The sequence below is a fragment of the Miscanthus floridulus genome, chromosome 9 (assembly GCF_019320115.1).
Source record: "Miscanthus floridulus cultivar M001 chromosome 9, ASM1932011v1, whole genome shotgun sequence".
NCBI lineage: Eukaryota > Viridiplantae > Streptophyta > Magnoliopsida > Poales > Poaceae > Miscanthus > Miscanthus floridulus.
Window position 1 is genome coordinate 13,561,557 of NC_089588.1, and position 16,243 is coordinate 13,577,799.

General features: G+C 46.8%; 1 protein-coding gene across 2 annotated transcripts; it reads right to left on the minus strand.

The window, feature by feature from the left end:
* Positions 1 to 7,760: 7,760 nt before the first annotated feature.
* Positions 7,761 to 13,564, minus strand: LOC136483436 (probable serine/threonine-protein kinase WNK8). 2 transcript variants are annotated; one of them, XM_066480517.1, is made up of 3 exons: positions 12,819 to 13,564; positions 9,712 to 11,104; positions 7,761 to 8,515 (listed from the first exon to the last, which is right to left on the minus strand). In XM_066480517.1, exons 1-3 carry the CDS (start codon positions 12,918 to 12,920, stop codon positions 8,049 to 8,051), a joined length of 1,962 nt encoding a protein of 653 aa, XP_066336614.1. In that variant the 5' UTR covers positions 12,921 to 13,564; the 3' UTR covers positions 7,761 to 8,048. The 2 variants fall into 2 exon arrangements, with proteins under 2 accessions (XP_066336614.1, XP_066336613.1); XM_066480516.1 differs by having other exon boundaries at positions 7,761 to 8,602; positions 12,819 to 13,555.
* Between the last annotated feature and the right edge of the window lie 2,679 nt (positions 13,565 to 16,243).

Here is a 16,243-nt window from a genome sequence, read left to right on the forward strand (position 1 = left end):
GGTGCCATCATAGGTAGGTGGCCTCAGCTTCAGAAATCCCTCCAGCTTCCTTTGGAAGTCATTCTGCTGACCTCCCTAGTGATGGTTTGCTCTGTCTACAAGAGCTGCAAGAAGCTGGGTATGTTGCGCCATCACCTCTGCCAGGTTCGGTGGTGGTGGTGGCGGAATGTTCTCCTCAACAGGCGGCGGGGTATTCTCCAGGTTGAAGGGTATCCCTCCACGTCCACGGCCATGGCCACGGTTGTTGCCACCATGCCCCCTATTTGGTTCGACTGGTTCGGGGGTGGGCGCACGTCCACGGTTCATTAGGTGAGCAGATCGGCGGTTTGGCATCTACAACACGGATCATAGGAATTTTAGTGTTTGTGCCATAAGTGCTTATAATTCAGTATGATTACATGATTTTGATGATTTAAAGAAAAGCATTTATACTATCCAACACTCATTACAAAGAAGCAATAAGATCCATAAGATGCAATAAGATCCAAAACATTCATTACATGGGTTTTATTACATAGCATCATCTCCAGTAGTTACACTTGAAGACTTGCGAGAATCGTACTACGCATAGTGTCTCATATTACAACTCATAAGGGGTACATCATGGGGTACAACTTATGGAAGCCACTGACATGACTCATGACCACGCAGGGTCATCTACTCTAACTCATACACCGCAGATGGGATATGACTGTTCTCGATCTCGATCTCCTCGTCAGACTTATGAAGTCGGGACACGTACTTCAAGGCCTTAGCGAGCTCCTCAGTAGGCTTGGCTCCAGGTAGGGTAGGGCAGGCGTCTAGGTTGAGGCGAGTCGGGGCTAACTCAAACTCCTCTATCCTAGGCTTCGTCTTGCTGCGAATCTCCTTGGGTAGCTGATCCCACATACCCTTCATCTCCCTGAGGCGCTTCTTGTCAGACTTCTGCCAAGCCTGCCAAGTCCTCTCACACTTGTCCTGTAGGTACTCGTTCTGCCTGAGTGCCTCGATCAGTGACCCTGGTTGCGAACAGCCTTCTTCCTGAACTCCTCTAGCTCCTGAGTCATGGTCTTGTTCTGAGATTGGATTTTCAGCATATCAATCCCCTTGGACCTCTCTCTATCTCCTCTGCGGTTGAACTTAGCCTTCTTGTCATCCAACTCTCTCTGCAACTCCAAGACCTTGCTGTCTAGGTAGTAGTTCCTGTTGCCTAGGTCGGCGGCTTTGTCCTATAAGTCAGTGACCTCGACTCTGTGGACTTCTTCACGATGGTTGAGCTCATCCTATAGCTTGGCAACTGTCTCAAGCAGGCTAGCTCACTCCTATGCTCCCTGCGAGTCTCGCTCCTGGTACTCCCACAGAAGGGCCTGGTCCTGACGTCTCCTCTGCTCATGCTGGGTCACGTACCTATCCTGCTCTAGTAGGTGGATAGCCGAGACACGAAGGCATCTGTCCTCCTCGACAAAGATAACTCTACCGGCTGTGAAACTCTGTTCACTAGGGGTAAGGCTGAGGTCGAGGGCCTGGGGAAGTAGATGGAACTCTGTCGTCTTCAGGTGCTCATAGTGGTCCCTCATTACTCTGCAAAGTGCCTTGTGTGAGACAGCTCACAGTCCCTCCTCAACTGTGTCCTCTATAATCAACTCGGTGAAAGCTGGGACAGAAGGTAAGGTAGTTCTAGCTGGGAACTCGACTGAGGTGACAACTGGTCCTTTGATTCCTCCTTCCTGAGCTGACTTCCCGATGTAGGTGACCTTGACAAGCTCGTCAGGGACTCCTAACATGACGAGAACTCGGCAGAGGGTCTGTGCAAAACCTCAGAGCTCATGTAGGTCGAAGGTAAGCTTAGCGTGGTCCAGAGGTAGCGGTCCTAGAGGCGGCCATTCGACGTTCATTGCCATCTGCATGTTTTAAGGAAACATGTATTAGCAGGTCAATAAATAGATAAGCCTTGCATAAAAGTAAATGCAGGGTCGGTATATAACTGAAAGAAGGGCTGTTCACGTCCTATTCTATCATCCATTTATGAGGGTTTCATCCTTGGGTCAAGTATGGCTCTGATACCAACTGAAACGACCTGATTTCCGCAAAGGAAAATCCACAGAGTCGAAGTGTAATAAGACCATTGTAGATCATATTACCCAAATTCCAGTCGAATATCACATCCATACAAGAGGGGCGCAGCCAGTGACGGGAAGCCACCACCATCTCCCCACCGATATTCCCCATCCCGATCCGAGAGGGGCGCAGCCAGTGACGGGAAGCCACCACCGTCTCCATTGCACCGACTCCTCTCTCCACCGAACGTCGCTGCCGGCGCGCAGATGGCATCCGCGAACGAGATCCTGGCCGGCGCTTCCACCACTCCGACTGCTTCGACCACTACGGCGTTCGATGGTCTGCAACCTCTCACTCCCCTTCTCTCTGCCTCTTTGTAGATCGTGTATTAGGATTTTTAACTACTGGGATTCAAGAACATGTACCCCTACTTCACTGTGTACATGTATTCCTATTACTATGTATTCCGATCTGATGAATATGAATAAGAGTGAATCTAACAAGCAGAACCCAAGTAGCTGCCAGTCTACCTCGACATCTCAAACCTATATGTATATAACACCACCTCCAGGACAAAGCATGGCAACACGTTTATGGACTTTTAGACGTTTTCACTCCTGTGTACACTGCAAGCTTATCTTAGAATACCTCTACTTTTAGACCCTGTCTATTCTCTCTTTGTATCGTAAATGTAAGTACGGATCTTTTACTCAAGTATTGCTTTAATCCATCATGCCCCGTGTTACTGTCTATCATTTGATCGCGATGATGACCTTGATCTGAAAACATACAGGCCCACCTTGTTCCGTCTTGTTTATATTTGGTCCGTGCTTATTACAGGCCGTGATTTTAAATGCAAATTAGGACATGCTGCTCATGAAACCTACAACTGCTTCTTATGATGCCAGCTTCAAAATGCATTGTCAGCCTGATGTGTTTTATGAAATTAAATATGGCTTCACCCAATGCTATCGTGCAATCCTTTATGTATAAACTGCCCTGTATCTACCAGCGCGCTAGGGCGCGCGCCTTCCACTAGTCGTATATGTATTTCATCACGTATGATTGTTACCGGTTTGGTATCTAAATCCTAGCTCCCTTCGCCCCTGACCACACGGCACTGACGGCCGAGAGAGTCTGACCTATAGTTGTAACGGACAATGACGGATGAAGAAAATACAGATACAGACACTGAGAGCAGATTTTTACTTTCCCCTGAAGGAACGTGGTGCGAACCACACAACCCTTAGCGGCGACGGAAGGCAAACAGTCTGTTCTTGTGGTTAAAAATGTACGCTAAAGAAAAAGAAGCCCTTTTCTTTTCCATCTGTAAAGAAAAGAATAAGAAGAAAGACCTATCTAGGTAGCGCTGCTTGTAGTATTAATTCCGTCGTCCTCCACTGCATCTGGAGCGACCCAACCCAAGCAAGTCCTCTCCTATTCTTCCTGCCTGTCCTGTGTGCCCCCGTCTCCGTGCGATCCTCGCAAATCTTTAGCTCACGGCTGGTGTGCTGCACTGCAAACCAGCACGCCCCTGCAGCCTGTGCTGTTCATGATGCCGCGAGCCTTGAGAGAGAATGGGGCCGCTGCTGTCTCCATGGCCGCGATCTTCTCCACACTAGTCGTAGTGGTAACGGTGGCGCTGAGCCTCAAAACCAAACTCATGGCCTTGTCATTGGCATTGGGTGGCCTCTACCTGGTTCAGCGTGTCCTGGTGGGAAAGCGCCGTCGCTCGGGGCACTGGCTCGTCCAGTACGGTGCAATGGCAGCCTACTATCTTCCCGCTCCTCTCACATTTTATGATGCCAAAGCTGTGTACTCCACCTCCCACATCGATGAATCTACCCCTTTCCTCGTGGCCGGCGTCCTCTGCATATTATTGAGTGTTACAGTTCGAGAGGATGTACTGCTTGTCACCAACATGAGAGCCTATTCTCTCCGCTACCGTCCACGAGATGGTTACAATAATCTCATGTGGCTAGTCTTCCTTGGTTGGGCATATTTGGAATGGGCTCGGATTCCAGTTTGCAATTGCAACTGGTGCTGGTGGCGATGGCTGGACGGACTCCTGGCCTCCTGCAGATGGGTCTACCTTTTTCTCGTGGCGTTTTTAACTCTGTTTGTTAATACATCAGACTCCACCTTGGATTGCCAGACCAAAGCAGTTGCTGACTACATGAAGCGGGAGTCCAGCAAGTCGTCAACAAGCTCACCCTTCTTTGATGATGATGATGATGATGATGCTAACCGTAACAGCAGTACGTCTGCTGGTGCTGGATTGTTGCAGATATCCCTTTGCGCAGGGGGGAAATGGGGAATGGGTCACTGTCAAAGATTTGGTGCAGCGAGATGACCTGCCGAATGAGGACAAGGACATTTGGCTCTCCTACAGCTTGTGCCGGCTTTTAGCAAGGAGCTACTTGGGTTCCACTGCGTAGAAGAAGGAGATGACAAGGTGCGCCATCTTGCGCTGGCGGACCTGAGAACAACAGATGGCTACAAGAGGGCATTCACCATTGCTGAGGTGCAGTTGGCTTTCCTTCACTATTACTTCTTCACCGCCTCCCTCCCAATCATAGAATCAGGATTGAAGTACATTGATGCTGCACAAAAGTTAATGGAGGCATTCACAATGATCATTTCAGTCTTGTCTAGTGCCATTATTCCAATCGCGATTGCAACGTTTATATCATCGTGTACACTATTTGAGACCCCAATCACTACCGGAAACCGGCACTTTGCCGAGCGGGCACTCGGCAAACAAGCTTTTTGCCGAGTGCTGCAAAAAAACACTCGACGAAAAAAAACACTCGGCAAACAAGGAAAAAAACGCTCGGCAAAGATTGATACTCGGCAAACTAGAAAAAAAAAACACTCGGCAAAACTAGGCACTCGGCAAATAAATATGTTTGCCAAGTGTAATTGTCTGACACTCGGCAAAGAAATATGGAAAAAAGAAATAAAAATTAACTAATATATTTGCCGAGTTTCCAAAACCCTAGACACTCGGCAAAGATAAGTTTGCCGAGTGTCGGATCGAGGACACTCGGCAAACTCGACGTTATAAAGTAGCACGCCCACATTAATGTCGTTGCTGGTTAAAAATCTTTTGGCCATCTATTGGCGTCCAATACACACTGCTTTTCGAAAACTCAATGGTCTCCCCAACGACCGCCTCATCATCATCCGTTTTAGGCCTAATCCTAATGCGCAGGATGTTTTTGACCCGTTTCAAGCTCAAACTGGTGGTGCTTACTGGAGGAACAAAATAGGCCAATACTCAATTCTCCAAGACTACAACCGTCGTCGCTCTCCCAAGAAGGCACTTGTAGCCTGGTTCCACAGAATTGTGCTATCCCAACCATCGTATGGGTTCATCAATCATCTCCCAGTAGAAGAAGAAGAAGTCGATATGCTGCAGCTGGACAACATGAGAGAGTTGGTTGCCGATACTCTCCGAGATATAGATGGCCCGCCAACAAACGGTACCAGATCTCTGAAGATTAACATGGATCAGATAAACAGGGACGGCATAAGCAGGGGCAGTGCTGGTTATGACTGGTTATTGACCTGCAAGCAAGAAACTCACACGGACACCATCCTCATATGGCACATAGCAACCTTCTACTGTGACATGTCACTGCGCCATTGTGATCAGCAGGAAGGGTTCCCCCGATTAGCCGACACCGACACTTTCCATGAAGTTGCCACAACATTGTCAAGATACTGCGCCTACCTAGTGGCCTTTCTTCCGGAGTTCCTCCCGGAGCACAGCCTGACCACCAAACAAGTGTTTCAAAGAGTCTTGCAGGAAGCACAGGGTGCACTAGGAATAACGCCTATAGAAGAAAAGGAGAAGCACACCAAGATGCGAGAGCTACCGCTACCGCACCAGCGTGAGCAGCAGACGACCTTTCACAAGGGTGTTGAGCTGGGATGACAACTGGAGATGATCCATGACGACAAGGTACGCTGGAGGTTCATTGCAGAGTTCTGGGCGGAAACAATCCTGTACGTCGCGCCGTCCGACAACGCGGAGGCACACATCGAGCACCTGGCCAAAGGCGGGGGAGTTCATCACGCACCTCTGGGCCATGCTCTCCAACGCCGGCATCGCGAAGCGCGCAACAGGGGAATGGCATCCGCCTGCTTCCACTACCAAAAAGTAAGCAATTTGTGAGCTACACGGCTAGCCATGGGTGCTAATTAAAACACCCAGCTTGTTAATCTTTTGTACTCAAGCCTCCAACTGGTGTGATGTTAGGTCCTGCAAATTTTGGTTTTTGATTTTGTTGGTCCATTCTATCTAGCTTCATATGGGATTTTTTTTTGTTGCTTATTATGCAGAGGACCACCAAAGAAGATAGAGACCACCAAAGCAAGAACTCAGGAGTGCCCCTTTTAATGATGGGTGTTAAGGCCCAATGAAAAAGCAAGCTAAAATTAAGGCTATTTCACAGACCTGCAATGGCCATTAGAAGCAAAGAAACTTGATCGTTCTAGCTCTGAAGTGAGCACAATAGTGATCAGCATGTGCTTTTGTGCTTAGTTATACCTACTTATTACCTTTTACTGAATCTGGTGAATCATGCTTGGACTTCTTATGTTGTGTTTCAGATCAGTTTGTCAACTATGTGTTGGGCCCGATGTTGGGCTTATGTATTGGCTTTATTGAACATGTACTATTGAACCTAGCTGTGTTGAACATGTTCTCTGTAATCAAGCTGTGTTGAACATATGCCAGATGTTGGCCTCATGTATTGGCTTTGATTTGTTGAAATGTGCTATTGAACCGGCAAAATATTCAATGCAAACCACATCTTCAGTGCAATCCGTGAAAACCCCATTAAAACCATACTTAGGAGTTTTCAAAAAATTTGAAACTACGCATACCAATAGTGCATCTATAGACATGCATTGTGACAAAATTTGAGATTCAAACTCGTTTTGCAAAAATTCATATGAAAATAACAAATTTGATTTGCATCTATGGAATCAAGCTGTGTTCAACACTTCAACTTGTTATAGTTGTGTGATGGTTGATGATATATATTATTATTATTATATATTATTATTACAATATATTGTGATCCTCATTTGTCTATGCTACAAAAATGTTCTTATATTTACCAATCATGTATGCTTCGTTTTGCCAACTGGGACTACAGAGAAGATAAATCTTGCCATTGATGTGGAAACAAAATGAGAACGTGACATTTACATATTTGTGAAACAAATGACACAGTTGGTGAAAAAAGTTTCATTGTTGTGCTAAGAATCCAAGCTGGGACAAAATCAAATTGACTGTAGGGGTGCTGCTATACAGTCCAATTAACAACAGTGTCATACATGACATAAATATTAAAGTCGATGTCAAATAAGACATAAATATTAGCCTGCCACCGGTAGAGTCGTAGAGAGTAGCGAATGTCAATGTGTGGGCTGTTATTAGGCTGCTCTTTTTTTTATAAGAAAAGGCTGCTTGTTACTCATGTATACTCAAGCCTCCGGCTGTGATGTTGGGCCGTCAGGCCCATTATGCTTTATAGGGCATTTTTTTTCTTTTTATGTAATTCATGAATTGTTTCATCTAACATCACTGCTCTTTTAAAAATGTTTCTTCCATATAGTCTTGTCAGTTTGTTAGTCACAGCTTTTGTAAAAATCTTAAAATGACATTAAGTATACAAATCGGTCTATATTGATATAAGGGGAGCACTATATTTTTTATGGTATACGGGGAATTTAATTTAGAAAAGAACTTATAGGTACTTCCGGAACAGTAATATGTACAGAGTCACAGCCTATATGTTGCAAGTTTGTAAAAACCTTAGCAGTGGCATGCTAAGCCTATGCTCTTGAAAATATATACACATATTTTTGCTTGCATGGGTGAACCGAACCAGTTCTCATTAGCCATTTTCCCCAGCTGCATGTATGTACATACAGTACTTTCATCCCACGCAATGGCTAAAAAAAACACAAAAACTCGATCGGACATACTGCTGGAACTAAAGGATGAAGTACTGCTGCTTATCGTCCAGCTGCTGCTTGCCGCCTGATGATCTCCTGATGCCGCGGTCAAGGCCACCACGCGCGGCCGCGGACGCGGACGACGACGAGGCGGAGGGCGAGGTGGTGGTGGGCGCGCGGAAGCCGATGTTCTCGACGGCGCCGACGGTGTTGAAGAAGAGGCGGCGGTTGAGCTCCTCCACCAGCGTCCGGTGCAGCAGCTGGCTCCGCATGTCCACCATCGACCGGTTCCGCGTCATCCTCCTCCGCCGGCTGGTCCCGTCGTCGTCCTCCCGCCGCCGCGGCCGCCCGGCGTGCTGGTGCTGCGGCGACATGCTGCACTGCCGCTGCAGCTGCCGCGCGAGCTGAACGGCGGCGGAGCTGCTGCCACCGCCGCCACCGAACCTTGTCTTGGATGAGCCGCTGCCGGTGCAGCAGCCGGGCATGAGCTCCGCCTCGTCGGCACCTGAGGCGTAATGCAGAGGAGAGTACTTACCGGAGTGCACGGAGCTCATGTCATCGTCGTCGCTTAAAGCGTACCAGTGATGATGATCTACACCAACAAAGTTTTTTTGCACAAGAATGCACACGTGTCAAGGCTCATTGTCACAGTACTCTCCCGTGCAAAGCATAGCGAGTAGGCAGGCACTAGGCTATAACAGGTACTCTCTCGATTCTAAACTATTTTAAGTAAATTGTTTTTCTATGGCCACGTTTGCTTGAGCTTATTTAGAACTACTTTTCAGCCATTAAACAATATTTTCTCTCACAACATTTCGACATAAGCATCAGCATGAGTCAAATTTCAGTATCAGCGAACAAGGTGTATGTCTATATGTCTACAAAATCAGAATGATTTATAATTTAAAATAGAAGGACTATATAGCACCACAACGCCAAATATAAGTCGTGATCATGCCTACGTGGACAACAAACAAAAGAGATGTCGGCAGGCATTTGGGGACCGTTGATGCCGAGTACGTGTATGCATGCGCCTGCACGTACGGTGGTACGACTGCTGCATGCGGTCCAAAAAAAATGAAAAGGACCTGAACCAGAGGCGCCATAGTCAACATTTCGGCGCAGGTCCAACTCATGGGTTGCGTACGTCATGCACTACACTTAGGCGCCCACATAGGTACAAAAGCAGTTGAGGCCACTTTGGAACACGGGATTTTTTTTTTTTCTATTCCTGTGTTTTTTCTGTGAAAAATAAACTGAAACATGTGAAATTCTTTTATAATTCTTGTAAAATTCCTACGTTCCAAAGGGGCGTGAACAAAGATGCCCTATAGGATATGTCATACATACACGAATGACATGTGCGTTTTGATATGTTTCGACCAAACCTTACTAAACTTGGAGGCTAAATAATTCAAGATCAGGCACACAAAATCTCAAAATGTACTACTACTCGGCTAATCCCTCTAGTGGCATGATATATGAAGATTTTTTATAGAAAAAGTTCTACTTTTCGAAAACAAATACCCTCCAATTAAATTCAATCATTCAAATTCAATTTGTAACATTCAAACAAGATTCAATTTGTAAAAGGCATTTTCTAGCCAAAGGTTTGGGACTGAAGCCTTAAATAACTCTAAATTCGATAAATTAAAGTTGGTCATGTCAAATACCGAAGGATTGAAGGATGCAAGCGGTTACCTTTGGACCAGCAGCCACCGCCACGTGGGCCAGAGAAGGCGTAGGGCCCCACCCCACAGTGAGAGCCATGTGAGGAGGCGGGAGACGAGGAGAGGTAGCAGAACGGAGGAGGCCGCTCCTCGTCGTTTTCGTCATCGTCGTCACGTTCCACGTACGTGTACTCGTGCTGCTGCGCTCGCCCCGGCAGCAGCCTGCCGATCTCCTCCTGGATCATGGCGGCGATCTCCGACGCGTCCCGGTCCGCGATGTCCAGCTCCTTCACCATCTCCTGCGCCACCTCCGCCGCCGTGTCGCTCGCCATGTCGAACGGGAAGTAGATGTTGCGCGCGTGCCCCGACGCCTCGTCGGCGATCTGAACCTTCAGGAAGATGGTGTCCTCCTCCACGTTCAGCTTCCCGGTGATGGTCATGTCATTCCTGGGCGGCGGCGGATGTTGTGGCTCCTGATGCTCGCCCTCGTCATCGTCCAACGACGACGACGCCGAGACGACATCGTCGGCGGAGCTACTACACGTCGAGGGCGGCGGAGCGCCGGCAGCAACAGCAGCTGGCAACGGTGGCGGCGGCACTGGCACCGTGCCAGCAGCAGCGACATGGTGGCGGTGACCATGGTCGTCCAGGAGGAAAGGGTCCAGCAGCAGCTCGGCGGCGGACGGGCGGTTGGCGGCGGGGACGAGGCAGCGGCCGATGAACCTGCGCGCGTCGTCGTCGTCCACCCGGTAGAACGCGTCGGGGAGCCTGCCGGCGGTGACCTTCTTGTAGATCTGCGCCGGGTTGGAGCACTCGCTGTAAGGGTACTCGACGGTGAGCATCTCCAGCATGCACATCCCGAACGCGTACACGTCAACCCTCTCGTCGTACTCCTCGTCGTACATCTCGGGCGCCATGAACTCGGGCGTCCCGATGACGCTGTGCGCGGCCCCGCCACGGCGGCCGAGCACGGCGGCGAGGCCCAGGTCGCCGATCTTCACCTGCCCCTGGTGCCCGTTGACGAAGATGTTGTCGCACTTGAGGTCGCGGTGGATCACCGGTGGGTCGCGCGCGTGGAGGTAGGCCAGGCCGCCGAGCAGCTGCCGCGCCCACGACCGGACGGCGCGGAGGCTCACCCGAGGGTACCGGAGCCGGTAGGAGCGCAGCGTGCCGGAGGAGAAGAGCTCCGTGATGAAGTTGAAGCTGCGGCCCGGCACGTCCACCCACGAGGCGTGGAAGCCGATGATGCCGTCGTGCCGGAGCGAGCTCAGCAGCTGCACCTCCGAGTACATGCGCTGCACGGCGTCCGGCGAACGGAGCACGCCGGCGAGGCTCGCCTGGTTCCACGCCACCTCCACGCCCCGCTCCTCGTCGAAGCCCCGGTACACCGACTTCATGGCGCCTTTGCCCAGCAGCTCATCGAACTGTTCCATATGCATGTATGTACACGTGTCGCCACGTCGACATATATACGTGCAAAATTAAGTACATTGAATTAGCAACAAATTTGATTTGGGAATTATGGATTTTAGTAAGTATTAGCGTTTTATTCATAATATCTCTCTCGGGATTGATTATTCGCATATCATGTTTTTTAGATTAGTGATGAAAAAGTGGCAACACTTCTTTTTTAATGAAAGAACTCTATTTTTTTGAACCGATTTAGTAATGATATTCTTCTCTGATGTCTTTATCTAAAAAAGAAGGAATTCTACTTTGATGCTAAAATACATACATACACTGTTACTATTGGCATCATCCTTTCTGAAGCATATCTCTAGGACATGACACGGCAACGGCACATCCTTTCTGAAGCTTTCAAAGCATCTTATTATTGGCATCTTGACACACGCATGCAATGGGAAGAAAGAAAGAAAAAGAGAAAGAAAAACTAAGCTAACCATTGAGCATATCCAAGTTGGGAAAGTTCAAATACCAATCAAACACCTACTCTGACTACCGCTGGATAAAAAGTTGGCACTCTTTTCTGATTGGAAGTGGAATAATCACACAAACAGGGCTTTCACCATCTCAAAATTAATGATGATCCACTAGTTGACCAAGTATAGAATATGTGTTATTGGTATTATTATCATCATCATCTTCTGTAGTATGAACAGCAATAGTTTAGAATTGTTCACACATGCATGCATGATGCCATCTTGTGAATCCATCTGAGCAACTGAATATTAAATTAGTAAAATATGTACGAGCTGTAGATACAATCTCTGGCCTAAATATATGTTTAATGATGTATCTGGTGGTTCAACTTTTCATGCTGCTAATTGTTTGTACTTTATGGCAATCAAGTACAACAGGCGAGATGCTAGCTACTGCAAACAAGATCACCTATAATATTTTTTCTGTTACAAGTTAGGACGAATGGACGATGTACTTTTGTACTGCAATACAGGGAAAAAGGACAGGCTTAATTTATTGTTTAATTTCCATCAAAGAGAGAAAAAAAGTCAGACTACTTTTTTTTTACATGCCTTGACAAATATACGGAGTAGTACTAGTTAACTTACGTACAGTAATTAAAAAAACTGAAATTAAAAAAAAAAGATGTGCAGCTCCTTCGTTTATATACTCCTATAGGCAGTAAAAGCCAAATGGGGATTGGAAGCAAAAGAAAAAGGCTCAATAATTGTGCCCTGTTTTAGAGGTAGCTCGGATGTGCACATCACTATTGTGGAATAATAATCCATCCTTAAACAAGATGCTTAGAAATATATATGAACTCTACATACTAGCAAGCCTAATTAATGTTGATGGAAACATGGCATAACTATAGTTTTACTAGTAATTATAGAAGGTAGTGCTAATAACAAAATAGAGCTAGGACAAGAATATAGTGAATAGAGTAAAACAAGCATGATTAGACGCTGACGACACTCATAACCAATCTACCAAATTTTGCTGCCTCAAAAGATGATCGAGGTTGTTCATGTATCTAATAGCAATTAGAAGCTAGCTACTATTCCAAATCTGAAGAGCAAGAACATGCATATTTTGAACGAAAAGGCAGAGAAGAGAAGTTCACTACAACACGGGACAAGAACATGCATATTCGTCTATTCAATCACCAATTGGAAGAAGGAAGAGAAAGCAAAGAAGAAGAAGGACATGCATGCGTACCCGTCCATAGCGACCGGTGGGGTCAGTCTCGACGTATCCGTTGTCGCCCACCCGCGCCGCCCTCTCCGGCCGCCGGCCGCCGCACCGCCGTGCCGTCGACATGGTCAGCTCCACGGAGCTTTAATTTATTTCCTTTCCTTCTTGGTTTGGGACTTTGGGTAGTGCAGCAGCACTTAGTTGCACCAAGCAGAGAACCTAGCTAGTTAGCTAGTATATGTCTGGCTTGTATATATGTATGTATATATGGAGCCTAATCGATGGATGGAAGCAGCAGAGCAAACTAGAACTGGAAGGGCTTTCGGCGGCCTGCTGTGCTAGAGGGCGCCGGGGAGGAGGTTGTGGCAGTGGTTGTCGTCGTAGGCGAAGAGGACGAAGACTCGGAAGAGGAGCCAGCTGAGGCAGGAGAAGTCGTCCGCGCCGGTCCGCAGCGCCATGGACGCCGACGACGTCCCGTAGGAGGAGGAGGCCCCCGCGTGCGCGTGGTGCGCGGCGCCGAGGCAGCGGCAGGGCCGTGCACTCATCTGACTCTGACGACACCAGGCTGTTATATGTGGCAGGCAGCAGAGACGGAACACGGAAGTGCCGTGCGTGGTGGTAGGCACACACCAACACCAGCAGAAGGCAGAAGCCACAAGCCACAGCAGATGAGAATGAGATGAGGTGACACCAGGACAGGCTAAGCTGAGTGATGTACTGATGTATGGCCGATGGATGGATGGAAGAGGATGCCTCCCTCCAAGCAACTTTGCCTCAGTTTTTTCTTTTCCCGCGCGTGCAGCTGCAACAGGCACCAATCGTGGTAGTCACCACCGTCTGCGTCCCTTCTGATCGCGATCGATCGAGCTGTGCTGTGAGTGACAAGGCCACACAGACACAGTCATACAGCGCTTGAGAGGTATAGATACATAAATACAGAGATTCAGAGAAATGAATTGAAGGGATAGATAAACGATGGAAAACTACCGGCCGGTGCAGGGAATATGTATGTACCTGAGTAGCCAACAAGCAGTCGACCTCGCTCGTCCCTGCCCTTGCTGTCACCTGGAATTAAAGACGACTATGTGTGGAAGAAACGAAGGGAGGGAGGGGAGATTTTCGCTTCTCTCTGATCAGATCAGCTGGTACGTTGAGCTAGCTCGCTAGCTGATGAGATCCTGCGAGTTCCGTTTGCAGTGCAGCTGCAACTACAAGGATCTGAACTTGAAGAATCTGTGCCTGGGAAGAAGCATCTTCGATCTGCGTGTGTGCGTGTGTGTGTCTGCGTGTGGTGTGGTGGATTTAATTTGCCTGCTGGAATTTGTGTGCAAGAAATGGGCCGGCAGAGAGTTGGAGCTGCAGTGATTTTGGAATGCCTTTCTCTGAGAGGGGTCGAATGGTCGATGATGCAGGTGCTTCAGTTCAGAGTTGAAATGGAATATGTAGCAGCGGTTGAAGGTGGTGGGTGGGGGGAGCCTAAAACAAAGTTATATTAACCAATTCAACTAGTAATAATAATACATACAATGCGTATGTCGCGCTCTGATCTGGAAAAATATTAAAATGAGTGCAAGTTTGTTTTCTCAATAATACTGGTGATTCTGCTTGGTTGACTTTGCTCATTACTACTACCAATTTCTTCAGCAAGCTCTGGCACCTTATTATATTCTCTTATCTGCAATTCATTTGTTGATATAAGGAATATCATTGCTAATGCTATTACGATGCTACGCAAAATATAATGTGCTCCACCTTATTATTGCATTATTGTGGCACTACTAATATATCAGGTTAGAAAAAAAATACGTGGCATGCATATATTCAGGAAATTATATAGTGGCCATCTTTTTCATTCATTCAGGGTTCAAGATTCCTCATGAGTCGTTTTCGTTTTCATGGCCAGACAGCCACATTGTGGGGTACGAGTAGCACTACCACCACCGGCTCAAACCTGAAGACGGTTCCCCACTGATGGCGACACAACTGCTCCTTATTAGCAATGACCAATCATGCATACGACGTCTTCAAATGGAGTACGTGTAAGGCCACATGTCTCTTCTATCTATGAGAACAATCCAGCCCGGATTATGTACACAACAAAGAGCATGACCGTTTCCTGAGCCTAACTCAAATGGCTAGGTTCTTCTTTCTTTGTTTCTTGAACTAATTTTGCACTTTGTTCCTTTCTGTTTTTAATAAATACTGTAGGGGCCAAAGCCCCTCCAGATTCTAAAAAAAAGTTGGTTAGGTTTCTTGTGTTGGATCGTGTCCATCTGGGTTGAGTTACTCGTCTGGAAGGGGGTTTCTGTTGTTTTCACCAAAATATCACAAAGACGTTCGTGGAGGTAGAATATGTGCGTGTACGTAAGCATCTATTTTGTGTATTGCAAAATAAAACACAAGATAATAACCACTTTTAATTTGCAATATATCAGGGATCATATATAGTCTATCTGTCAAAAGTTAAACTATCCTAGTTTCACTAAGTTTATGGAGAAAATATCGACATTTATGATACAAAATAGATATACTATGAAATACATTTTGAGAAAAGTTAATGCTACTAATTTAGTATAAAACATTAATATCAATTTAATTACGATGGTTTGACTTAAGACACAGCTAGAATGGTAGTCTTTTTCAGGATAAGAGTGGATACAAACTAGCTTCTCCTGTATATATGGATGGTACTAGCATCTGTACTGTCCCTACCAAAGTACAATTATTTTGCTAAATAAACTATGTGTGCAAAATGATCGCTGTCTGCTTATGTGGCTGACACGAGAGACAAAACTTTTGAGCTGGACGACGTGGCTCTTTGACAAAAGTTCAGTTAGCTAGCTGCAAACCACAACTTCAAGATTGGCTTAGTACCCAGGCAAAATGAATCTTGGGCCCCAGTATGACTTGACACCGGCTGCTACTAGCTATGCCCAGCAGTCAGCACTCGGCAGACATATCATGCCCCTCAATAATTCATAAAGATCCAATATATAAAGATCAAAATTGTTATCCACTAGGGGATCAAAATGCTGTGACAGATTGTAGCGCTAAGTCAACTCTGCAACGTATTCGATTTTGGTGCAATTGGGATCGGAGGAGCGAAAAATGGCCCTTGAAGAAAGAATCGCCACAAAATTTGCCTAGATATAACAAGCATAAGGGTCAATTGTTCATTTGACCCCGTTGACTTGGGAGCCAAGTGCTTCCGTAAAAAGAATCAACTTTCAACAAATTGAAGAGTCAAAATTTGGTATTTGACTCATTATTTCCTCTAAAAGGAGCAGGTTGTTGACTGTGAGAAGGTCGTCTTCTTAAGCCGGAATATCCGGGGGCTGTCTAGCCACCGCGGATCGAGTTTTTTTTCTTCATACTATCAAAGAGGCGATATAGGAGGAAACATGTGTTTAAGACACGATTGATTTATTTTCCTTTTACAAGGGGAATGG